The 25,203-nt window shown below is 44.0% G+C and overlaps 1 protein-coding gene across 4 annotated transcripts in view; it reads left to right on the top strand.

Moving 5' to 3' along the window:
* NNT (nicotinamide nucleotide transhydrogenase) overlaps positions 1 to 25,203 on the top strand; it is a 404,867-nt gene that overhangs the window by 16,811 nt on the left and 362,853 nt on the right. For all 4 annotated transcript variants that reach the window (XM_029577710.1, XM_029577726.1, XM_029577728.1 and 1 more), the window contains exon 2: positions 8,527 to 8,731. In XM_029577710.1, the coding sequence (XP_029433570.1) occupies positions 8,578 to 8,731 (154 nt within the window). In that variant the 5' untranslated portion in view covers positions 8,527 to 8,577. The remainder of the gene's footprint in view (positions 1 to 8,526; positions 8,732 to 25,203) is intronic.

The raw sequence follows: 25,203 nt of genomic DNA, 5'->3' as shown, positions 1-25,203 counted from the left end.
GGGGGGGGGGGGGCTATTACCATTTTGATAGTGTCCAGGCATCCCCACCGGGTTAAGTGAAGGGGAGACCATTGTAAAATTCACACAATATGTAAAAGAGATGTCTCACAATGGGATATGGTATCAGAGATATCTGAAATAAAATTGATGCCCAAATATTTAAGGCCTTTAGTAGATAGACTAAACGGAAACTCTAAGTCCATCCTAAAGCCAAGAACATTTAAAGGAAGCAGCTCAGTTTTATGCCAATTCACACGATAGCCAGAGAAAGAAGAGTAGGAGGAAATTAGTGAAAACAGATGAGGAAGCGAAGTATCTGGATTGGCAAGGTAGAGTAACATTTCATCTGCTTAAGCTGAGAGTTTGTAAATTGAGTCACGAAATTGAATACCTTCAATAGTAGAGGTTCCAAAGCCAGATTGAAGAGAAACGGTGACATGGGACATCCCTGTCTGGCACTCTTATGTAACTGGAAATGGGGAGAGATTCGATTTATTAAGATATAGGAAGGCAGTTGGACAATTATATAATAATTGGATCCATGTTACAAAGGAGGCACCAAATCCAAACCTTTGCAAAACTGCTAATAAATAGGGATATTCAATGCGGTCAAATGATTTTTCAGCATCTAGAGGACAATGACTGGCAAAGAGGAGAGTTTTTTGCCATTGCTTGGATGTGAAAATACATTCGAGCATTTTTAGAAATACGTCAATTTTTAATAAAACCAGACTGGTCTGGGTGGATAAGAGTTCCCATCACCGTTGCCAGCCTAGTAGGCAAAAGCTTTGCAAAAATCTTATAGTCCGTATTTAAGAAGGAAATAGGGCAGAATTCAAATTAATTGAGGGTCTCTGCCTAGCTTAGGAAGCATTACTTGACAAGCTTCCAGAAACAGAGACCGTATCTGGGTGAGAGACAGAGCAACATAAAAAGAAAAGCTTAGGAGTTAACTTCTGAAAAACACGGTAAAAGTACCCTGTGTAGTCATCTGGTGCAGGGGCTTTCTCTCAATTGAGAGCATCCAATGCAGTCGATATGTCTGCTTCAGTAATAGGACTATCTACATCCGCTTTCTGGTCAGCCATGAGAGCAAGGTGAGGTAGCTGTGAAAGGAAGCGTTAATGACAGACACAGATGAAGTGGAATCAGACATATAGAGATCTCGGAATGCTTGCAATATATCAGCTTCAGATCTCAAAGTATCCCCATGCTGGTATTTAATCACATGAATTCTTTCTTTTCCCTTTTATTGTCAAGTAATTAGCCAATAAATGACCACACTTATTATTTTCAGCATAGTAATGAACTTTTTGAATGAAAAGAGAGTGCCCACCGTGTAGGCTCAGAAGCTCATTGTATTCATATCATGCTTTCAACAACGGAAGGAGGGATGAGAATTATGATCTTTCTCCAAAGTAGCCACTTAATCCTTCAACCTCCTAATCTCATCCGATTGTGCCTTCCAGACCTGAATGCTGTAACTAATAATCTCTCCTTGATTAGTAGCCTTGAAAGCTGCTCACACCATGGGCACTGCCACATCAGGAGTTTCGCTGTGGTGAAAATATTATACAAATTTGCCTCTAAGTCACTCCCGAAAGGAGATGTCATCCAACAATGCCAAGTTGAATTGGCACATATGGTTTTCTACACCGGAGGAAGGCATGGCTAAAGAAAAAGAAACGGCCATGTGATCAGAGACCAGTATGGGCTGTATGGATGCGGAGGTTAGATTAGGAATAGGAACTCGGGATCAAAAAATTATCAGTGTGAGAATATATGGAGTGAGGGGCAGAGAAAAAAGTGAAATCCTTGACTGTAGGATTTACCAAATGCCAGGGGTCAGCCAGATCCACTACATCCATAAGATTATGCAATGTGTGTGCCCTGGAATAGGAAAGTTTGGCTGACGATTGCTTATCCAATATAAGATCAAAAGGTATATTAAGGTCACCACTCATGATCAGATGTGAAGAATTGACCTCCATCAGTTGAGAGGTGACTGCCTGAAAAAAAAAAATATATCAACATTTAGGGGCATAGAAATTAAAAAAATAAAATTGCTCTGACCCAAAGGAAGCTTCCACCGAGACCCATCTGCCTTCAGGATTGGCAGCATAATGAGAAAATTGAGCCCCCAGCTGTTTATGAAATAAAATAGCTACCCCCTGTTTTTTACATTGTGCCAGACTAAAAAAAAAATCCCCAACCCAGGCTTGCTTCAACTTGAGGGATTCCATCATAGAGAGGTGGGTTTCCTGGAGCAGGACTACATCTGTATGAAGGGAGTTCAAGTATGACAACGTTTTCTTATGATTAATGGGGTGTGCAAGACCATTAACATTAAGAGAAATGATTTGCAGAGCAGATAGGGAGACCATCAGAAAAACATAAGAAAAATAAAATAGCACGACAGTTCCAATAAAAAGACAATAAACATTGAATGTTTAAGGGAAGGAAAACAGGCAGCCTCACAATAGAAAAAACAGAAACGAAAAAAATATACCCAGACAATGCAGAAAACAATCGGAGAACTTAGCCAGGTAACTGGCACCTGGAAATGAAATGGGCCTTGGGACAGTGCCAGAAGCTAGCAAGATCCAACCATAACTTAACGAAAAGAAACTACTCTCACCAAGTAGAGAGTAAAAATCAACAAACATTATGCAATGCAAGTGTGCCATTAATAACAGTCCCCCACATCCAAGTGAAGGTCTAGATAGAGTAGACCATCAGAACACAGTCAAGGGAGTCCCTGGACCAGAACCCCACGTCATAATGAAGAGGTAGAAGATTCACAGGATTTCAAGACAAGACAATCATGTCACCAATTTTTGCGTAGACTCCAGAGATCCAAGGAAGGCATCAAGATCCTCAGGCTTCTCAAAGGACCTGGTTTGGTTGTGTTAAGTGTAGAGAAGACCAAACCGGGCCCTACAGCCAAGGACAAAAGGCCAGCAAAGCTTTGCACCTGGCAGCTGTGGTTTTTGCCAGATCTGGCATGAAAAGCAAGGTTATTTGCTTTTCATGGTAACTGGGGTTTTAGTATGAACCGAAGCGAATACCTGCAGATACCGCAGGAGTGTGAATTCTGGAGAGGCCAAGTCGGGATCTTATGCACTTGCTCAATTTCACATGGTAAGTCAAAGTGAAGCTGCAAACAGACAGGGATCATTGCTGTAAGAAATTGTTGAATATCATATCCTTCCAGACCTTCTGGTACACCAATGATCCTCACACTGTTGCAGTGGTTGCAGTTCGCTAAATCTTCTAGGTCACGTTGTAAATGCTCAATCTTTGAGGTAAGTTGAAATATCGGCGCCGTTGCAAGCAAAAGGGAAGCTGTCTGGGACTCAACATCCTCCAGCCATGCAGTGAAGGAAGTTACTTGTTTAGACATCTCAAACAGGTCGGAACAAATGGTCACCATCAAATCCATGTTGCTTTGAAGCATTTCTTTTAATAGTTGGAGTTCCGATAGAACAAGATGCCGTGAGTCTAGCAGAGGCCGCTTTGGGGACAGCGGATCTTGTTTGAAGTGCTTCCCTCCAGCTCTGGCTGTGAAAGCAGCTTTGATTTTCCCTGTTTTTGAGCTGGACATGTCCAGGCACAGATATGACTCAAAAAAAGAAAGGCACACTGTGATTAATCCAGGTGGGAGAGTTGATGAGCTACAGGATCTTGAGGAACTGTTGGATCAAGCAGCCATCTTGGTCGCTGCTCAAGGGCGCCCCTCCCTGAAGGTTGAACTGTAATATATTGAGGACCACTGTATTCTATAACTCAGTGGCCTTTGTGAGAGGAGAGGTGGGGAAAGGATAGTTATTGCCTGTTGTATTAGAAGGTGGTGAACACCTGGAATTTCAATTTCAATTTAATTGATATTTATGCTACTGTTTTTGATATTTCTTTTTGATATATATGTGTTATTTCTATTTCATCCTGCTACATCAGTCCAGTTCAAACAGGTGGGGTTATGTTCCCCTATCAGCAGATAGAGGCAGAGCACAGTGATTTCTCCAGTGACCTCATCCCCCACTATGGTGGTGCAGCACAGTGAGAGAACCCAATATACTCTGCTTCCAGGAGATGGTAGGGCTCACTGGTAGTGCAGCAGGAGTTTTTGGAGAAGGCACTGATGCTGTTTTGGGCCAAGCCTCTTGTGCACCAGTAGAGTGAGCCCGCGGACAGGGATTCCCAGTCCCAGAGGGGGCTTGGTTGATCTTTCTGGTGGTGGGGTTCATTTCATATTTAGCTAATAGCAAAAAAAAATATATAATTTAAAGAAGATCTTGAGGGTTTCCCTGTGGGGAAGTCTGTGAGAAAACTGCTGATTTCACCTCCCTCCCTCCACTTACCGTACTTTACCCAGTCATCTACATAAGAACATAAGATATGCCATACTGGGTCAGACCAAAGATCCATCAAGCCCAGTATTCTGTCTCTAACAGTGGCCAATCCAAGTCACAAGTACCTGGCAAGTACCCAAATATTAAATAGATCCCATGCTACTAAAGCCGGCTATTCCCTACAGTGTCTTGAGTCTGAATAAAAAAAAAGTAAATGTTGAAGCCCTGCAAGACCATTCAAGTGGCAGGTTTCAGGAGAGAGACTGATATAAAGCTTCCGAGGAGGGGCTTTGGGCCTCAGTCTTTGCTGGAGCTGAGCGGGAGGAAGATATTGCTGCTGCTGCAATGGACAAGCTGGGATGCAGGGGCCTGTGGCTGCAGGAGTGCTACATCAACTGCGGGTTCTCTCTGCTCGGCCTGCATTATGCCCAAAGAGATTCCAGGGGAATATTCAGCCACCATTGGGACATCTGATGCTCCTCCGTCCCTGGAAGAGTCTTCCAGGGCTAAATTGCTATTGGAGCTTGCTCGGGAAGAGGCCTCCAGTGCCACAGTTTTGGTGGGAGCATCAGATATTTTAGGTCATATTCCTGCAACCGTCTCAGCAGCAGCAAAGGAGCTCAGAAATGGAGCCTGAAAATCCATGGCCCTTGCACCTACACGGAACCCTCTTTTTAATGTTCCATTGGGCCAGGTTCTGCAGCAGAATTCTCCCCGGAGTTTTTAGATTTTTTTACATTGGGCATTCTGTGCTAGTCAGAAGCCTGATGAGAAACCCAAATTTTCTCAGATTGTCAAGGCTCTTGTTTGAGCCTTGGCTCCACACAAGCGCTCTTGGGGGTAGGTGGTACTCCCGTCCCTGGAACTAGAGGAAGCTCAGGAAGACCTTGAGGACCAGGTTGACTTGGCAAGCTGTACATATATGAAGGAAGGAGAGTTTACCCGTGATAAGGAAGATGACAGTAAGGAAGAGATTGCGGCTTTACTTGATTAGGAAGTAATTTGTCTTAGAATAGTGGATGCTAAGTTTGAGGAGGTTCCTATATGAGACCCTGTTAGTAAGGGAGTTTGCAAATCTACAGCAGCTTTCCTTTTGCATTCTGAGGTGGAGGAAATGGTGTTAGCGGAGTGGGAGTTCTCTGAGTCTGGTCTCAAAGATATGAAGAATCTTATTAAATTATATCTCCTCCTTCCTGAAACGGTTAGGTGCTTGTTTCAGGTGTCATGGGTGGATGCTTTGGTCATGGCTATCCCTGTGAAGAGTAGCACTTCTCTCAAGGACTTCAGGATAGAAAGATAGAGATTCTCTTAAGGTACTTGTTTACTTCCATGGCTCTGGTAGTTCAGATTTATATTTGTAGACGTTTTATGGTTCGGGCACTCTTGAACTGAATACAACAGCTATAGGAAAGTGAAAAAGTGGTTAGGATGGAGACTGCTGCTGCCTTTTTTGCAGATGCCTTGTATGCTCTCCAAACTTCTTCAGTAGCTTCAGTTGTACTGGCCAGGAAACCTCTTTGGCTTTGTAACTGGTCTGCAGATTTTTGACCGAAGTGTCAGTTGATGACGCTTCCTTTCAAGGGGTGGTTACTGTTTGGGGAAGATTTGGAACAGCTGTAAAGAATCTGAGAGATCTAAAGCATTGAAGGCTCCCTGAGGGTAAGCCTAGCTCCTTCTGTCAGTGTGCTAAAGGTCAAGATCAGTTCTCTAACTCTAGGCAGTATAAGCCAGGTAAACAGTCCCTCTGTTCCTTCCGAGGTTTGCAAGCTTCAAGGGGCAGGGGTGAGTTTTCGAGGTTTCCGAAAACCCAACCTTAACTGTCTCCACCTCAGGAACTGGTTGGGCTTCTGAATGAAGCTCAACATGTCCATTTACTGGTCCTTCTAATAGGCAGTTGCCTGCAGCTTTTTTACCAGGAGTGGACTCTGATAACAGATTAGTGGGTGTTACAGTTGATCTGTTTCGGTTATGCCTTGGAGCTCTGTGCTCTCTTCCTACGCTTCTGCCATCAAGTGAAAAGCACATTGACGAGGCTTCAGCCATTACAAGCTGTGGTTCCAGCTCCTTTTTTGGTGAGAGGGTGCAGTCACTATTCATCTGCTTTGTGGTTTATAAGAAAGATGGGACTTACAAGCCCATTCTAGATCTGAAGGGAATAAACAACCTCTGGATTTCCCTTTTCTGGATGGAAATGCTTCGTTCAGTGCCTGGGACAAGTATCTGTGTTGGATTTTTCAAAAGCCTATTTTCATAATCCCATCGGACAAAAAGATCTTAAATATCTCCGTTTTTGTGTCCTCCAGGAGCATTTTCAGTTCAGTACACTCCCCTTTGGGTTGGCTACGGCACAACAGATCTTCACCAAGCTCATGATAGTGATTGCTGTTGCCATATGTGTAACAGTATCTTTGAAGAAAACTGGTGGTGGTGCTTTGGGATTCAGCTCATGTAGCTGTTAGGTTTACTGAATGTTCTGAATCTGTGCTGCAGACTTATCACTTTTAGCAATTTGACCCATCGAACTGAGCAGCAGTTTTCTTGTGTTTGCTGCTCAACACAGCTAGAAACAAACTCTGTTGTCTTGTGGCATAGCATGGCTCAAACTTTCATGTTTTCATTTAAAATGTTTAAACCTAAAAGACTTGGAGGTTACTGAATAAGTGGCAGCAAATATATTTCCTTATTTTAGTGTTTTCTTGAAGAGATTTTCCGGTTCTCATTTTAAGCGGCCCTGACAAGTGTCCTTTAAAGTGTTCTGGCTGGAAGGTTGACTGTATTTGCGGGGATTTTGCAGTTGGTAATGGAAAGCACTGTAAGCTTCAGAGCAAATGCTGTAGTTTCTCATTTCCAATCTGAACCGACTTCATCTGCTCCAGGTTGGCACAAGCTAACTCTAGTGTTGAATTCTGACCTAGTTTGCAGTCCGAATTTGCTACTTTTTTAATCTAGGTAAGTGCATGTATAGCTAACCACTTCTATTTATATTTTGTATCAATACCCCAGAGGCCCCCACCCCCCCCCCCCCACACACAAAAGGGTTAAGAACATAAAAATATAAGGATTGCCATACTGGGCCAGACCAAGGGTCCATCAAACCCAGTATCCTGCTTCCAACAGTGGCCAAGCCAGGTCACAATTATCTGGCAGGATTCAAAGGGGTAGATGCTTACCCCAAGAATAAGCAGTGGGTTTCTGCAGCTCTCCCTTAATAATTGTTAATGGACTTTTCCTCCAGAAACTTGTCCAAATCTTTTTTTAAACACAGCTATACTAACTGCTTTCATCACATGACAAGTTTATTTTTGATACAAAGTGAAAAGTTAATACTTTTTTAAAAGTCCCAAAATAATTGTGAATAAACTAGATAATTTTTCACTTATTTCTCATACTCTTGCCGTCTTGAGTGATTTTTCTTATTTTTGTAGATCCTGTGTATTTAGGATAAAATCTGATAATTCATCTCACTTTTAATTGGGACCAAACTAAAAATGTAGAAATGGAGATCTGTAACTCTTTACGGTTACCAACACCAGTCAAAATAGTTCCTTTTCAATAAAGTGACTTTTGTGGTGCTGATTTTCGTGGGAGTGGGATAGATTAGTTTGTGTGAAAGCAATTTTGAGCTCATGTATGCACTGATCCTGCAGCAAATGGCAGCCTAGACTTTTTCTCTTGTCTGGTGAATGCAAGTTATGTGGTTCTGTGTTACCACTGGTAGCTTTTGCTGACTATATACCCTTTATTAAGCTTTCTTGTAGTAAGTTTTTAGAGGACTTAAGCAGTGAAGCCTCCTGAATCTTAATTCCTGAAATAAGTTTTTAGTGAAGAATGAAAATTATGTATTAGCTTATATATAAAATAATTTGCTAGCTAGCAACAGTTGCTGCATAACTTTGCATGTATTGCCTAAACAAAGCTTGGATGTGCACATTCATAAGACTACTGTGGCTTTTATTCCATTTTTCTTATGTTGGGCCTGATTCATCAGGGTCTTTTCTCATAGATACAGAATGGGAGTAAAGCTTTAATGAGTCAGCCACTTTAGCGGCCAGTTCCACAGAGAATCCAGTAAGACTGTTTCATGTATGTAGAGTAACTCAACAAACCATGAACTCTGGCTTCACCTTTCCTGACTCACTCTGTGCTTCTCTTTTTCTCCCTCCATGTGTGGTAGGAGGACGGCAGGGATTCTTGAAGTGGCAGCCCTCATAGTGAAGGAGCAGGCATGATGGCAGGTCTCCTGCGTACAGTAGCAACCAGCTGCTCGAGCCCCATCTTCAGCAGCGTGGTGTGTCTGAAAGTGCAAACAGTGAAGACACCATGCCTGCGAATGTTCCAGACTCATCAGGTATTCTGGTGCCAGCAGCCCATCAAGCCAGGTAAATCTTTTGACTCACGGCTTCAGAAGCAGTTTTTAAACATTTAATCCAACCAGGGGTAATCAAGAGATTTCAAATAAGTAAATAACCCATGTGATTTCTCTTTGAAAATTGCCTAAAAGTGTACCTGCCTGCTTTTGCCACTGTGCCTGGAGTTCTGAGGAAGAAATTGTGTGAATAACTGAAAATTCAATTATATACATGCAGTTTTTTCCACAACCCAAACATATCCCAGGGAATGCCTACTTTTCTACTTTAATGACAGTTAAATATAGCCACGTTGTGAAACTACTCAGTTGTTTAACTACTCTGCCTGAGGCAAATTTCAAACCCAGGATTCTAGGCATCCTAACTCTGTGGCTGGATGCCTAGATCTCTTGAAAATTGTCCTCTATGGGCAAAAAGGTATGGGATGAGCAGAATCGACTGTGGGTGCCTAGAATGCTATGAGGGTGGAACATGCCACATAAATGTCTTTTTCAGTATAAATACCTAAGGCCTTGGTGCATATCCGGCTAGCGGAGGACATTCACTTCTCCTCTTTACTGCTGGAGAAGGAGTGCCCTTTTAATTAATAATTTTTTTTGTCTGACACCACTTGCACTCATTAGCCCTGTATGGAACCCTTAGAAATCCAGTATTCTCTACCTCTTAACTGCTGTGAGGTTTGCCCTGAGGTACTGGGAACCCTTTGAAGCGATTTTAGAGGACAACCTTTTAATCTCTATACATTTTTTTTTCAAATATAATTAGTTATAAGATATGGCTTGTGATCCTGTACCTGAACGCCATTATTTTCTGTAATTTTGTGAAAAGAAGTAGCTTTAATTTGACCGTGTCATTTGTTTATTGAAACTTGTGTTCTTGCTAAGTTTCAGATTTGGGATAGCGTACTTGAGTGGAATCTGCTTGAAACAAAATGACTTTTGGAGGTGATGTGGAAATCAGGAGTGTGCATATTTGATAGTGAAAGCTAGATAAGCCGGTTAGTCAATCATTAAATAGTTGAAGTGCTGGTCCTGCCTTCTTGGCAATCTGAGCATTGACTTTGAATGGCAATGTAAAGGGCAAATATAGGAGGATCATTTGGTCTCTTGTTGATAATACATCATGCTTTCCTCTAGTTATCTGTATTGATGCAAACAAATGCTACTGTCTCCAAAAGCAGTTTGAGTAGTAAGCCTGTTTTTACAAACATGCTGCAACACTAGTTTGACACACCTCAGAAATAAACACGTAAAGAACTAAAATTCATGCGAGTGCATGAATTTTCTAGCACTTTCATAGATTAGTGGACTGAAAATGACCTGAATCTTATCAAAGGTAACTTCCTCTGTTATGCAGTCTAGAATTAGGTTTCACCTAGATGGGAACAAATCCAGAAAACCTTTAGCATGCATGGTAGCAGGAGCAAGACACTCAAATTTATATCTTGGCTATTAAATCTAGACCAGGGAAAAGAAACAAAGGAGATAGTGGAAGTGTTTAAAGATTGCCCTTTTTCCATATACATTTTTTATAATAATAAGTGCATTGGAATTACATATTTTTAGAGACACTGAATTGACTGACAGTAAGCCATACTACTTTGGAGAGGCTGAAAAAATCCAGCCATTAAAACTAAAGCTGCAGGAAGAGATGGGTTTGGATCTGTTTTATCTGATATTAATAGAAGAGGTAACATTTTTTAAGGTCCCTTTGCATAAGTTCATAAGGGGGGCACAGAAAGTTAAGAACTTCTGTGGTAGCTCATACATTTTGGAACCAATCATCTTGAGATTCAACATGAGAGATTACTTGGCCTTCTATAGACATAGCTTTTTTCAAGGTAAATGTGGGTTAGTAGCTAGTGAATGCAAGTCTTAAGATTATGATACTGAGGGGCAGTAGGCTTGTTTTTATGAGGCGGGCAGGGGAGTGCGTGTGCATAGAGGAGAATTGACGTGATGATAGTTTGATATGGAGGGTTTGCACATGGGGAAAAGTAATCCACACTGTGTAGTTACATGATGTTCCATATTAGGAGTTGTGTCCTAGTAGACAGTATTTTGAAATCCTTGGCTCAGTGTGCAGCAGTGCTCCAAAAAGTAAACAGAATGTTAGGAAATTATTAGGAACGGAACGGAGGATGAAATAGCAAATATCATAATGCCCCTGTATCGTTCCATCGTGAGACCGCACCTAGAGTACTGTTGCAGTTCTGGTCACCGCATCTCAAAAAAGACATAGTTGCATTCAAAAAGGTACAGAAAAGGGCAGATGGAATGGCTCCCTTGCAAGGAAAGGCTAAAGAGGTTGGGTCTGTCCAGCTTGGAGAAGACACATCGGAGAGGGAGGCGGCGGGGGGGGGGGGATATGATGTGAAGTTAGTAAGTAGTGCATTCAAAACAAATCGGAGAAAAATCTTTTTTTACTCAATACACTATTAACTTCTGGAATTTATTACCAGAGGATGAGGTTAAGGTGGCTAGTGTAGCTGGGTTTAAAGTTTTGGACAAATTCCTGGAGAAATCAATAAACTGTTATTAACCAAATAGATTTAAGAAATAGTCATTAATTATCACTGTGCGATAGCAGCATGGGATCTATTTGTTTGCCATCTTGCCAGGTATTTGTGACTTGGATTGGCCACTGTTGGAAACAAGATACTGGGCTGGATGAATCCTCTGTCTGACCCAGTATGGCAAGTTCTTATGTTCTTATAGTATTTGTGTATTGAACTGCCTAATATTATTTTATTGCATTTTATGTATTTTGATGTACACAGTAGATAAGAATTTTAAATAAATGCCATTATTAAACCTATTGAATGATTCACTTCAAAATGAAAGTTTGCCTCAGCCATTATATACGAGTCTCGTAAGATTAATTCAAGAGGAAGGAAGGGGTAGTAAGCAATCTAGGGCATGTAGACCAAGATGTAAAAATGTTGTCTAAAGTGCTGGCTGATAAACTACAAGAAGTCCTTCATGCACTGATACTCTGAGATCAGGTGAGGTTTATCACTGGGAGATATTCAGTATATATTGTAATAATACAGTAGCGGTACAATCAGATAAATCGTAAACTGGTCTGTCCTGCTTCAGTGTGAGCATGGATGCCAAAAAGGCATTTGATATAGTGCTTGGTAGTATCTCTTTCAAGTACTGGAGAAATTCAGAATATCAGGGACTATACTATATATATTATATATATTACCAGAGGATGTGGTTAAGGTGGCTAGTGTAGCTGGGTTTAAAGTTTTGGACAAACTGCAAACCCTTAAAAAAACTCAAACCCCTACTTTTCTTCTCTGACTTCTGTACTGTACTCCAGGCTATCATATTTTCGAAAATAGATTACTGCAACGCTCTCCTCCTTGGCCTCCCTGCCATTCATATCACACCATTGCAACTTCTCCAAAACGCCACCGCACGCATCCTCTCAAATGTCAGCAAGAAAAAGACCACATCACCCCCACCCTCATTGATGTCCACTGGCTTCCCATACAATCACGCATAATATATAAAACTCTCACCCTCATTCACAAAAGCATCATCAACGAACATTACAACTGGTTAACCCCTTCTTTCCTCCCTCGTTCCTCCTCAAGACCAACCCGTACCTCCCTTCTTCGAACTCTATGTGCTCCTTCTATAAAATCAACTAGACTTATATCTACCACTAACAGAGCCCTTTCTCTTGCTGGCCCATCCCTCTGGAACTCTATGCCCAGTGACCTACGCACTGAAACCTCCACACCCACTTTCAAAAAGAAACTCAAAACATGGCTCTTCCTTCAAGCCTACCCCCCTTCACCCTCGATAGATAACCCCTCTCCCTCTGTGACCCACATATAGCCATCGCATTTTTCCAGCTCCCCCTTGTTTTTCCCGTCTTCTCTCCCTCGAACAATCGCCTGAAACAACAATGTACGTATTTATGAATCCTTGTATATAACCCCACCCCCTCATTGTTGTTCCCACCCCATCCCAACCTATGTTGCTCCCTGTTGATTCCCTCCTCCAATTTATTTAGTTTTTTGTTTTACTACTGTATTTACTTGTTCTTTGTTCGATGTAAAGGCTATGCCTATATATACCCTGGTTTTAAGTTATATGTAAACCGACATGATGTGCAAACGGTTGTCGGTATATAAAAGCATTTAAATAAATAAATAAATATACTGAATTGATTAAAGCCTCTTATTCACTATCCCAAAGGCCAGTATTTTGGTTAATGATTTTCCATCAACAGAATTTGACCAGTTTAGAGGGAGTAGGTAAGGCTGCCCCCTTTGAGCCCTTAGCAATTAAACAGAGAAGAGAGAAGCTGTGGTGTGGAATCTATGTAAAGCACATAGAAGAAAAATGAATCTGTTTATGGATGACTTCTCATTTTATTTTTTCAGAGGATGCAGTTGTAGCATTTCCTATACTTCTGTAGGTGATCAGAATCTTTGGTTCCTTTTCTGGCTTTACTATTAATTCTGGAAGGTTGGAGGTTCTCCTCATTTTTAATTCCCTGAGAAAAAGATGATTTGGGTGTGCATTGGGCAGTAGGGATGTGCAGAAGGAAAAAATTTGTTTCGTTTTTCGTTTCACTGGGACCCAAATTCGTTGTATTAGTTTCATAGGGGGAAAACCCAATTCGTTTATTAGTTTCATTTGGTTTTCGTTTCCCATTAAAGTCAGTGGGGGAAGTATTTGCAGCCTATTTTTGGCTGCAGAATTGGGGTTTTCTTATCAATTCTGATGAAACGTCTGGGGAGTAATCATCAGAACGAGAAAAGAGCTTCAAGGTACTTAGACTGTGGCAAAGTGGCACCAAAGTGGCATGAATAGCCTAAGGCACTGTAAAGGGGTACCAGGAGTGGCAAGAGTGCTTTAACAGAGGTACAAAGCAGCAGCGAGTGTGTCAAAAACACACCACAGCTTCAAAAGAGAGCACTGATAACAGTTGCATGAACCCTCGAAGGCAGCATGACAGGCAAGACAAGTGGCATCAACAAGACAAGTGACAAGACAAGACAAGTGGCATCAACATCCTACAGCACAATGAAGGGGGAACATAGCAAGCAGCAAGAGTGTCAGAAAAAACCACAAGGCGCCGATTAAAGGGACAAAGCAGCAGAAAGACTAGCACCAACACACTGAGGAGCCATGATAGTGGCAAGAACACCACAAGGAGTAGAGTGAGTCGTCTGGTGTATGGCAGCGTGTCAGAAAGTTGATAGGGGCAAGACAGGCTGGCAGAGCTGAGGTAGTCAGGTCCCTGTGGTTTTGATAGGGGCAAGACAGGCTGGCCCCGGGGAGAGTTCCCTTTCCTTTGTGCAGGAAAGGACTCCCTAGAATGGGTTCGCCCCTAGTGTGGGGTGGTTTTGTTGGCATCTAGTGAGCTCTCGCTGGTCTTTTAAAATCTGGTGGATGTAGCAGATATACAAACGAGAATTTTGAAGGCCAAGGCAGAGGAGGTTTCCACGTGAACAGCGGTTCTTGTTCAACATAGGTCAGCAGGTACTAAGAGAGAGGCTACACCCGGGGAGAGTCCCTTTCCTTTGCGCAGGAAAGGGCTCCCTGAAATGGGTTGGCACCGAAAGTGTGGTGGTTCCGTTGGTGTCATGTGAATACCCAGAAGCTATTAACTGCTTTTGCACTTCAGCTGATGACAAAGGAACTTGAAGAGCTCTCAGAAATAAGAAAACTGCTACTCAAGTCCAAATCTACAATATCAACCTATGTTGACTTTGTACCCTACACAGTGCCTCTGTAAACTATGGGAACACAGAGGATGAACTAGAGTGCAACTACCACCAGTTTTCTATAGTACTAGAAACATTAATGTTGGCACCTAAGAGAGATTTAGGGAAAATGGCCCATATTATGAAGGTCATGAAAACCATTGAGCATATGAAATATGTAAGCTCCAAACAAACATCTTAAGTCAGCTTTTTATGTTCTTACATTCCAAATGCTGCAAAACAGGAAAAAGAATATTCTGTTAAAGAAGTGATGCACAAATACATGAAACTGAAATTAGAAATACTAGAACTAAACTCAGACAGGCACAGCGTTTTAGGTCAGGCCCTTGTAGTGACGTAAGGGCTGGATGGGCAGGCACAGCGTTTGGGGGTCAGGCCCTTGTAGTGACGTAAGGGCTGGATGGGCAGGCACAGCGTTTGGGGGTCAGGCCCTTGTAGTGATGTAAGGGCTGGATGGGCAGGCACAGCGTTTGGGGGGTCAGGCCCTTGTAGTGACATAAGGGCTGGACAGTGGACAGACAGGCATAGCGGTTGAAGTCAGGTACATGTGCTAATATTATCTGGAGCATATGAGGCAGTTGGAGCTGCTGCAAGTCTTTAAATTGCTTTTATTCATCTTGCCATTCACAGGGAAAATTTGAAAACCCAAGCAAAGGCAGGTTTACTTTCAAAAACACTAGCATTTCCATCAACTCTGGTGCCAGCCTTGAGCAGTGAGGGCTCATGATATCCCCTGTCATTGAAAATACACATTCACTGGGCGGCACACTGGTTGGTGGACATGACAGATATCGCTGAGCCACTTGGGCTAGGTGTGGCCAGACAGTGGACGTGTGCCCAATATGCCAGCGGATCTGTCTGCATGTCCTCTATCGGCTCTGTGAGATACCGTGTCTCTGACATTTGTGCTGGTGTCTCCTTTGCTTGGGTGGGCTAAGTGTCCTTCTTGCCAGCTGCTTTCGCTCTATCCCATTCCAGAACAGATGCTTTTTTAGGGGCAACATGGCTTTGGCGTACTGAAGTGGAGGAGGAAGTACTAGCTGTTGCTGACAGAGTGCTGCTCCTGCTTGGGCTTGCAGTACTCTCTGAAGTGCCTGCTGTTTCATCCTCTGCTTCATGCCTAATCTGTCTCTGCCTATGGCGCTCCTGTTCACGGACTTTTACTAACAGCAGGTCCTTCACAAATATGAGACAATCGGACTGTAGGGCGAGTTTCTCTTTCACACGGGGATCACAGACTGTGGCGAGCATGTATGTGTGGTCTTTTGTTAAAGGTCTTAATCTCTCTTGCACCTGTTTCTGCAAAAAGTCCAGACAATGCAGCACCTCTGCTGTCATTTCCTCTTCTTGTTTAAAGTCCTCCAAATTTTCCTCCAGAAAATTAACTATAGGGATGATGTCAGCCAAGGTGGCACTTCTGGAACTCAGCTCCTCCGTGGCATCCTTGAAGGGCTGCAGGGTTTTTACCAGCTGACTCGTGACTAACCAATCATGATGCCCTAGAGGACTCTGCACACCTATGTCCATTGCTGCAGAAAGTTCATGAAGGGGTGTCTGCTGCTCCACTAACCTCTGCAGCATCATATAGGTGGAATTCCACTGGGTGCCAATGTCTTGAATGAGACGCTTGTGAGGCATCTCCAAATCAGTCTGCTTTTGTCTGAGAACCTGCCCCGCCTTCATACTTCTGTGGAAGTGCACTGCTATGTTCCTGCACTTGTGTATTAAAGTATGCAGGTATTCTTTCTCTTGGTGACTGGACTCCAACCTCAGAGCTGACTTCACTACCAGGTGCAGAGTGTGTGCAAAACATCGGATGTTCTGAAAGCGCCCGTCACACATTGCCTTTACCATGTTTGCTCCATTGTCTGTTACAAAGAACTCTGCCTAAAGATTCCTGTCTCGCTGGTGTAGCTGCCAGCCCGTCAGCATCTGTCTGCATGCTAGAATATTGGCTGAGGTATGGGCCTCGTCTGTCAGGTGGGTGTGTTATGGTTTTGAGGTGTTTGAGTGGATTCTTGAGTACTGTGGGAGATGTCCACGCCCACGGGGAGGAGCGCCGTGGGGAGCCACAGTACTGGGCTAGACTCAAGACGCACAAACACAGAATTTTGTCTTTTATTGTACAGTTGATGAATACCACCAGAGGTGGCAGTAGTGAGGTGATCCAGAGGTAGCAGTCCAGGGACCCTCAGCAGAGGGGACCCATCTCACTGAGATGGTATAGGGCAGGGGTCAGGAACCTTTTTGGCTGAGAGAGCCATAAACGCCACATATTTTAAAATGTAATTCCATAAGAGCCATACAATATGTTTAAAACTAAATACAAGTAAATGTGTGCATTTTATGTAAGATCACACTTTTAAAGTACAATAAGTTTCTGAAAATATTACAGCAGGCCTTAAGACACCAATACATCTCCTATTAGGAAAACGGACCAAGTCAGGCTGCTATAGAGTCCTACACAGAAACTACACGCCAGCAGAAAACCTCACCTGAATCACATGCTGTCCCTCACCTAACATAGAATAAAGAGACCAAAACGCATAACAAGAAGCATGCAGAAAAAACTGAATTGGAAACTGCAACAAGCCAGAGTCTCTGTATGCAGTGTAACAAAGGAAAAAAGAAACATCACCCATCCTTATAAAACAAATCAAGAAATATAAAATCATCAGCAGTAAAACTGTACTAACAAAAAGAACATATTTCAAAACAGCTGATGAGTGGAATATCCAATAATTAAAAACTCATATAAAACATTTCCAGAAACCAACAAAATATTTCAAAATAGCAGACACAAAGACCCAGTAATGAAAAATAATAAGGATACAAAATTTTTTTTGCTCTGCATACCTGGGAATGTTTGATATCCAGGTGTCCTGAGATTGTTCTGAATTAGCAGGAGGTGGGGTGGTTTGCTTGGAACTTTCTCCTCTCTGTCACATACCAGCGCTCTCTCTCACACTGGCTCTCAATGACACACCTATACACACATGCTCCTCAGTACTCACATATACACATGTTTTTTCTCTCTCACTTATATAGGCTCTTGATTACACATTTACACACATGCTGTCTATCTTTTCATGCTTACACACACACAGGCTTTCAATCACATAAATACATGCTGTCTTTTTCTCTCACACACAGACTCTCATTCACATGCTTACAAACATGTCCTCTCTTTCTCTCATTTACACACAGGCTCTCAATCACATACTCACATGCTCCCTCACCTAAATCAGCTCTCAATCACACACAGACACACATGGTCTCTCTCTCATTTAAACACAGGCTCTCAATCACATACTCACATGCTCCATCACCTAAACCAGCTCTCAATCACACACAGACACACATGATCTCTCTTACTTATACACACAGGCTCTTAATCATACATACACATGATTTCTCTCACACACAAAGGATCTCAATCATACACACATACTCTTTCACACAAACAGGTTTTCAATCACAAACTTACACATACAGGTTCCCAATGGTAAACTTACATAAGGCTCTCAATCATTCACATACATGCAATCTCTCACACACACACACACACACACAGCCCCCCCCCCCCCTGCGGCCCGGAAGAGGAAGTGGAGAGTATCGGGTGCCTGCGCGGCAAGCAGAGGCCACGCTAGTGCGCTCGGCATCGGCCCGAAGAAAAGAAGACTGCAGCGCGGCTCGGAGGAAAATGAAGAGGTTCAGCCACGGGCGATGGGACTCCGCCTCGGCGAGGGCTGAAGATGAAGGAGGTTAGCGTTGGGAGGAGGCTGCTGCTGCCGCGAGTTCCCGGGGTGGGGGTGGGCGTGAGAGAGAGTGAATGAGCGAGCAAACACAGCTTGCTCGCTCATTCACTCACTCTCTCCCCCACCCCGGGAACTCGCGGCAGCAGCAGCCTCCTCCCAACGCTAACCTCCTTCATCTTCAGCCCTCGCCGAGTCGGAGTCCCATCGGCCGCGGCTGAACCTCTTCATTTTCCTCCGAGCCGCGCTGCAGTCTTCTTTTCTTCGGGCCGATGCCGAGCGCACTAGCGTGGCCTTTTCTTGCCGCGCAGGCACCCGATACTCTCCACTTCCTCTTCCGGGCCGCGGGGGGGGGGGGGGGGGCGGGAAGAAGAGAGCACGCTGGTGCCGCTGACTCCAGCTGTCCTGCCGCGTTCCGCCAGGGCTGACAGCATTTTAAGCCCAGGCGGAGGAGGACCGGGGAGCAGCTGGGTCAGCGGGAAAGTGTGGGGACACTTGTCTGCGAGCCAGATGCAGCCCTCAAAAGAGCCATATCTGGCTCGCGAGCCATGGGTTCCCGACCCCTGGTATAGGGAGATCCATGTGTAGGTTTCCCAGCACGGCAGAGCTGTAGATAAGACAGACTGAGAATTAGAATTACTCACTGGATGGTAGCTGTAAGGTTGACGATTCCACCAGGCAGCAGTAGATGGTTACAGGCACCGAGGCAGGGAGAGCAGGCCTTCAAGGAGTGAGTACCTGATCCCAGTAAGGCACTGAAAGAAAGCAAAGGGCCCCCAAGGAGCGGGTACCCAAGTTAGAGAATACCCCGACGGGCAGAGAGAGCTTCCAGCGGCAGCACGGAAGTGGCAGAGGAGCTTAGACCGGACAAGTCCAATCCTTGCTAACTCAGAGGTAGATCTTAAAGTACGTGCACGTGAACTTTTGTTCGCGCAACCGGCGCAAACAAAAGTACGTCGGGTTTTATAAGATACGCGCGCAGCCGCGCGTATCTTATAAAATCTGGGGTTGGTGCGCGCAAGGCTGCGCAAAATCGGCAGCCTGTGTGCGCCGAGCCGCGCAGCCTGCCTCCATTCCCTCCGCGTCCCCCACCTTCCCCTGTTGAACCCATCCCACCCTACCTTTGTTGTGCAAGTTACGCCTGCCGCCTCTGCATCCCCCAGCACAGGCCGCAGTGCCGGGGGTCTTGGGACCGCCTTCCCGGCCCACCCCCGAACTGTCGCCATGACCCCAGACATGCCCCCTCCCGCCCCTTTTACGAAGCCCCGGGACTTGCGTGCATCCCGGGGCTTTGCGTGCGCCGGTGGCCTATGAAAAATAGGCGCACTGGGATGCAGGGCTTTTAAAATCTACCCCTCAATGAGCTAGCAAACAAGCGCAGGCTAAATACCCAGATGGCGTGACGTCACTCGAGGGGGACGCTTCCGAGGTTCCCGCCATGACGTGGGTGGCGTACGAGCGCGCACCCTAGGAAGCCCTTAAGAGAAACATGGCGTGAGGCTTTGCCATAGCCGTTCCGGGGATGCCGGAGAGCGTGGCTAGCAGACGCAGTGGTAGCCATCTTCCCAAGGCTAGCGGGGAGAGCAGAGAAAAAGGTGAGGCACAAAGATCGAAGCCGTCTGAGAGCAGACGCAACAGTGTGCAGTAAAGCCCACCTCCACTCTGATACTTGTTCACTAATAGAGCTACTGCCTGCTGCCCCTGCCTCAGCCAGGTCCCACCAGTGTGCTGTCAGGGAGAGGTAAGAGTGTGCAGCATTCATGGCGGTCCAGATATCGCAGGTGAAATGCACACTCCCCTCTGCCTTAGCTAGTAACGATTGGATGCGACTGCGATAACTGGTTGTACAGACTGGGGATAACCTTTCTGCTAAATGTGGTTCTGGAGGGGTCTTTGTAATTTGGAACTAAGACCTTCAGCAAATGCTTGAAACCCACATTCTCCACTACCTGCAAGGGCTGGTCATCAAGGGCAATCATTTCCCCAATGCCCCTGGTCACAACGTTTGAGGCTGCCTGCCTCCTTCCCCTGGATAGTGGCCTGCATCTGACTGCTAGAAGGGGCTGAGGGTGTGGGATGACTCTGCTCCTTTTTTAACCACTTTACGCTGCCTGGAAAAAGGGGTCCCCTGACTGGTACTGCCACCATCCCCAAATGGCAGTACTGTTGGGTGTTGCTTCTGCATATGAGGTATCATGCCAAAATTAGTTAGATGTCCCATTTGCTTGCCTCTGCTAATAGCCCTGGCACAGTAATTACACTAAGCAAAATGTGGGTCCTCCATCACTTTAAAGTGGCTCCAGATCACAGGTTTCTTTCGTGATCCCTTCTCTATAGCCTTCAGGGTGGATGCTGGCACTGGAGCTGAAGTAGTGGGTGCACCCTGAGAAGCAATGCCAGGGGCATCAGTCACACTCTGTGCCTGTGCTGACTGCTCTTCCTCCTCCTCATCAGTTTCATCTCTCCCCTGCAGCACTGAAGTGGAGGCTAAGCAGAACTATCTAATCCTCCTAAACCACCTTCAGCTATCACTTCTTCCATTTCTGATGATGAGAATCCCACACAAGATGATTCTTCATTGGAATCAGAAGCAAACAGGGTCTGTACTATACTTTCAGCTCTAGCTAGAGTCTGCTGATGCACTGCTGCTTTTGGGTCTCGCCCTTTTGTCTTGCATGACTTAGCCTCCCCTTTCCTCACCTCCAAAACAACAGTGTCAGAAACAGGTGGTGGCGGTGCATCATCTTTAAATTTCAGTTTTTTTCCAGATGGAACTTCCTGCCCCTCCAGAGATTTTAGATTGGAACAGCTCTCTTTTTAACTTTAATGGGGGACCTGGCACTGCCTTTTGAAGTGCCTCCTTTGCCAGTCCCAATCACTCAACCACGTCTAGCTTTCCCTGATATTATGGATTTAATGTCATTGCCTACTAGGAATTTCAATTAAAAGAATTATTTCTTTATTGGTGACTGAACATCTCTGTACCAATACATGCGAGTGTGGAAAACTGCACACGCACGCACGCACGCACACACACACACACACACGCCCAATTCCTACAGTGATGCTGCTTGTTCTTTGAAAATACCAACTCCCAGACAGCCACTGTAACTCTCCCACCCACACCACCCAAACCCTGCCTGCAACCTACCCCAGGGGGGTAAGATCAGCAGCAAAATGCCACTGCTGCCAGCTTGTCTCAGTGGAAGAGAGAGAGAGCGACAGTCTGAGTTCAATTAAAAAAAAGTGGAGTAAAAAAAGCCTGGCTGGCACAGCAGCAAAAATGAACAAATATCTTTTTCAATGGAAAACTCTATCAAAGTAGCAAGCACAAGCAGCAACAGCAATTGAATACAGATTTGAGACACTCAGAATAGCTCTGAGTAAAGCCACCTCCCCAAACAACACCTGAGGAAAAAAGTGTGTGGCACACCGTGTGTTTACGGTATAAATAGTACGGCCTCAGTATGAACAGCATCACAGAGCACTGAGAGAAGCGATTGGCTGCATTAGAAAAATGTTTAGCTCTGATACGTTGCCATTCTAGTCTCCTTGCCAACCTGTCTGACCCACTCTTTGACAGGGCTGTGAGGTCACTTATTTTTTTTTTTTTTAATTCTTTATTTTCAAATTTTTGAAATTACACCCAAGAGTAACCTTGTACAGCAAAAAAGATGTTTGCAAATCCATTAACTAAAGAAAAATATGATAAGTGAATAACCTTCATCCCATATTTTTACAAACATCATAAATTATAAGAATATTTGGAGGCGGAACTACGAGCGAAAATTAAAGGAAAACAAATTTGCAACTAATTTTAACAACCAAGTGATGCCATTGCAACCTTTACTAATGAGCCGAGACTTGAGGGGATGCTTCTTGGGTTCTGGCTTCTATGAAAGCCCTAAGTTGTGCTGGCTCTAAGAAATTATACATAACACCAGAATACTTTACACAACATTTACATGGGTATTTTAACGTGAAATTTGCACCCAACTGAAGCACTGACAATCGCATATTTAGAAACTCTTTACGTCTAGTTTGGGTTGTTTTAACCACGTCAGGGTAAATCCAAATCGGATAACCATATACTTTACTTTGCCTATTTCTAAAAAATTGTTTCATTACATAATTACGGTCAGAAAGAAATGCAAATGAAATTAACAATGGTTTCCTTTGGGTTATCTCTGTATCCATGGAAATTTCTAATATGTCAGATATATTTAACATTGGTATTTGAGTCTCAACCCCTCCCGTTGCTTCAGTTTGTGTCCTTTGTTGAAGATAATAAGCCTTAGTAATCACTGGCAAAGCAGTTTCTGGTATTTTTAGAATTTGCTTCATATAATTTCGGAATAATTCCATTGGAGAAAATAAGGCCACGACTGGAAAAGTCAGAACCCTTAAATTGTGGGCTCTGAGAGCATTTTCGATACCTTCTAGTCGTTTATTTGTAATATTATCTGATATTATCAGTTTCTGCTGCACATTTTCAACCTTTGAAACTTTTTTATCCAAATCTTCCACCTTTTTCCCAAAATTGGAAATAAGGTTGTTATTCACCAAAGTTTGGTTCCTGGTTTCTAAAGATACAGCAGATAAACTTTTAATAGACAGTTCAATCGATTTCAGTATTTGCCAAATCCCATGCAGTGTTATAGTTTCAGGAGTAGATATATTAAAACCCGCAGCTAGGGCTTTCAAATGGCCATCTCCCGCTTCCTCCTCAGTGCTCACCAACCTTCCTTTGCCGTCTGATGTCATTGGCTTTTCCTTCCTTCTAGCCCCCTGTAGAGTCTCCGGAGTTAAAGTTGTAAAAACTCTTTCTGGACTCGGAGCCACCGCTCCTTCCAAGCTACGGGTCTCTCGGGGGATAGTCTCCCGGTTCGCGGTGTCTCCTCCAGTCGACTCGAACGCCGATGGAGTCCTCACTTCTTCCGGGGTTTCAGGGGATATCGCGATGTTTCCCGGGTTAGCTGGTCTCCTCGGCTCTCCGGGGCTTAGAGTGATGTCACAGGCCAGGGGAGTCTGTGCACACTCCTGCACTGCACTCCCAGCGGCGAAGCTATCCGGAGACGAAGTAATGGCTCCCGCGAAGAACTCTTCGATTCGAGGCTGTCGGGGGTCCACAGAGGGCGAGTCTTCTCTCGCCTCTCTGATTTTCCCCTTTCTTTTAGTGTGCGGCATTACCCCGTGAAGAAAAGGAAATATTTAGGTAAGAGCCTCTCCTCTCGGTGTTCACTCCGATCTCACTTGGCGGCCATCTTGCCTCGTGAGGTCACTTATGACTCACAGGAAAGGGCTGGTTGTTGCAATGGATACTCCCACATGGCCTTCTCCTATTTCAAATGGCCGCTAAGAAATCACTGAGAACCAAAAGAATGAAACTAATATAATATGTTTCATTGTTGGGGGATCACCATACGTTTCGCCAACCCACGAATAAAACGAACAGGGACTTATGCGTTGCAGATTGCACATTCGTTGAAAACGAATGCACATCCCTATTGGGTAGGTACACGTTAAATATTTGGGTTTGCAAACCTCGTCGCAATTGAATAGAGTGCTCACCAGAATTAAAGACTTGATGAAGGCATGAATGTCCATACTGCTCTCTTTTCTGGGTAGGCTGGCCCTGAGTAAGGAAATCATACTACCAAAAATTCCTTATCCTCTTCAACTTTTACCCTTGAATATCCCATTTTGTTATGGCAGATCTCAACAAAACTATTGACTGTTTTTGTTTGGAGAGAGAAAAAGATATATATGAGTATACATGAGTTGTTCAGACCATTGCAACAAGGAGGAGGTGGACTTCCTATTCTATGCTTCTATGGTTTAGCCTGACTGCTTAGACATTGCATGGACTGGCTGCTTGACAAAGAAACCTGATTTGTGCTAGGCAACATGGTAGAAGCTATAGTTACAAAATAGGGAGGCCAATATTCAGTAGGCTGTAGTGAACAAGGTATGTGACTAAGGTTAGTCGGATAACTTGACCTGTACATTCAGTGGGATAAACATTCCACTGAATATAATTAGTTTTCAGCTACATATAGCCAGATAACTTGCTGCTTATTTGGATATGGTATATCCTGATAAGTAGCTCTGTATCAGTATTTAAAAAAAAAAAAAAAAAAAAGGAAAAAAATCAAAGGGCTCGCAGCTCCTATCCTCATGTATATTAAAAAAAAAATTTGTAACATCTGGCCCAGCACTCCTCAAATAATATTACTGCTGTCTGCCCCCCCCCCCCACCCTTTTCTTGTTTTCATTTTAAAAATTTCTATTGTACCCCCCTGGACTTTAGAACCCCTGCTTCTCCAAGTATTTGTTACCCCCCCCTGAACCAGTGACAAAAAAAGTCATCACTGCTGGGAGCGAGAGTCTCAATCACCCACTTGTGGGGGTTCTGGCGCTGCATATGATAAGCAGTGCTGGAAGCATAAACTAAGTGTAAGCTAAGTCACCGGGAGCACATGAGTGAGACTCTTGTTCCCGGCAAGGATGATTTTTTTTTGGTCACTGGAAGGGAGGTTGGATGGGGGGAGGGGGGTATTAACAAATACTTGAAGAGGCGGGTGTTCCAAAGTCCAGGAGGGGGAGTCATAATAGAAATTTTTAAAGTGAAAATGGGAAAGGGTGTGGGGGGATAGACAGCAGAAATGTATTTGAGGAGTGCTTGGCCTGACATTACAATTTACATAATTTACATGAGGATGGGAGTCCCGGGCCCTCTGATATTTTGTTCCTTTTTTTTTAAATACTAATACAGCGCTGTTTACCTGCATATTTTTAAAGCTATCCGGATAAGTATCAAGTAATCTGGCCACACAAGGCTGGATAACTTTAGAGCTGATTTAGAGCATCTCTAAACCTACTTGCCTTCTGTGGGGGTTTGGGGAAGGGATGGGTATACTCTGTTGATGTGTTTGTATTGTTGAACGTTAAGGTTTGGGGAGGGTTCAGGAACCTAC

Source organism: Rhinatrema bivittatum, chromosome 1 (genome assembly GCF_901001135.1).
Source record: "Rhinatrema bivittatum chromosome 1, aRhiBiv1.1, whole genome shotgun sequence".
Classification (NCBI taxonomy): domain Eukaryota; kingdom Metazoa; phylum Chordata; class Amphibia; order Gymnophiona; family Rhinatrematidae; genus Rhinatrema; species Rhinatrema bivittatum.
The sequence above is the reverse complement of the archived record's forward strand: the minus strand, read 5'-3'. Positions and strand labels throughout refer to the sequence as shown.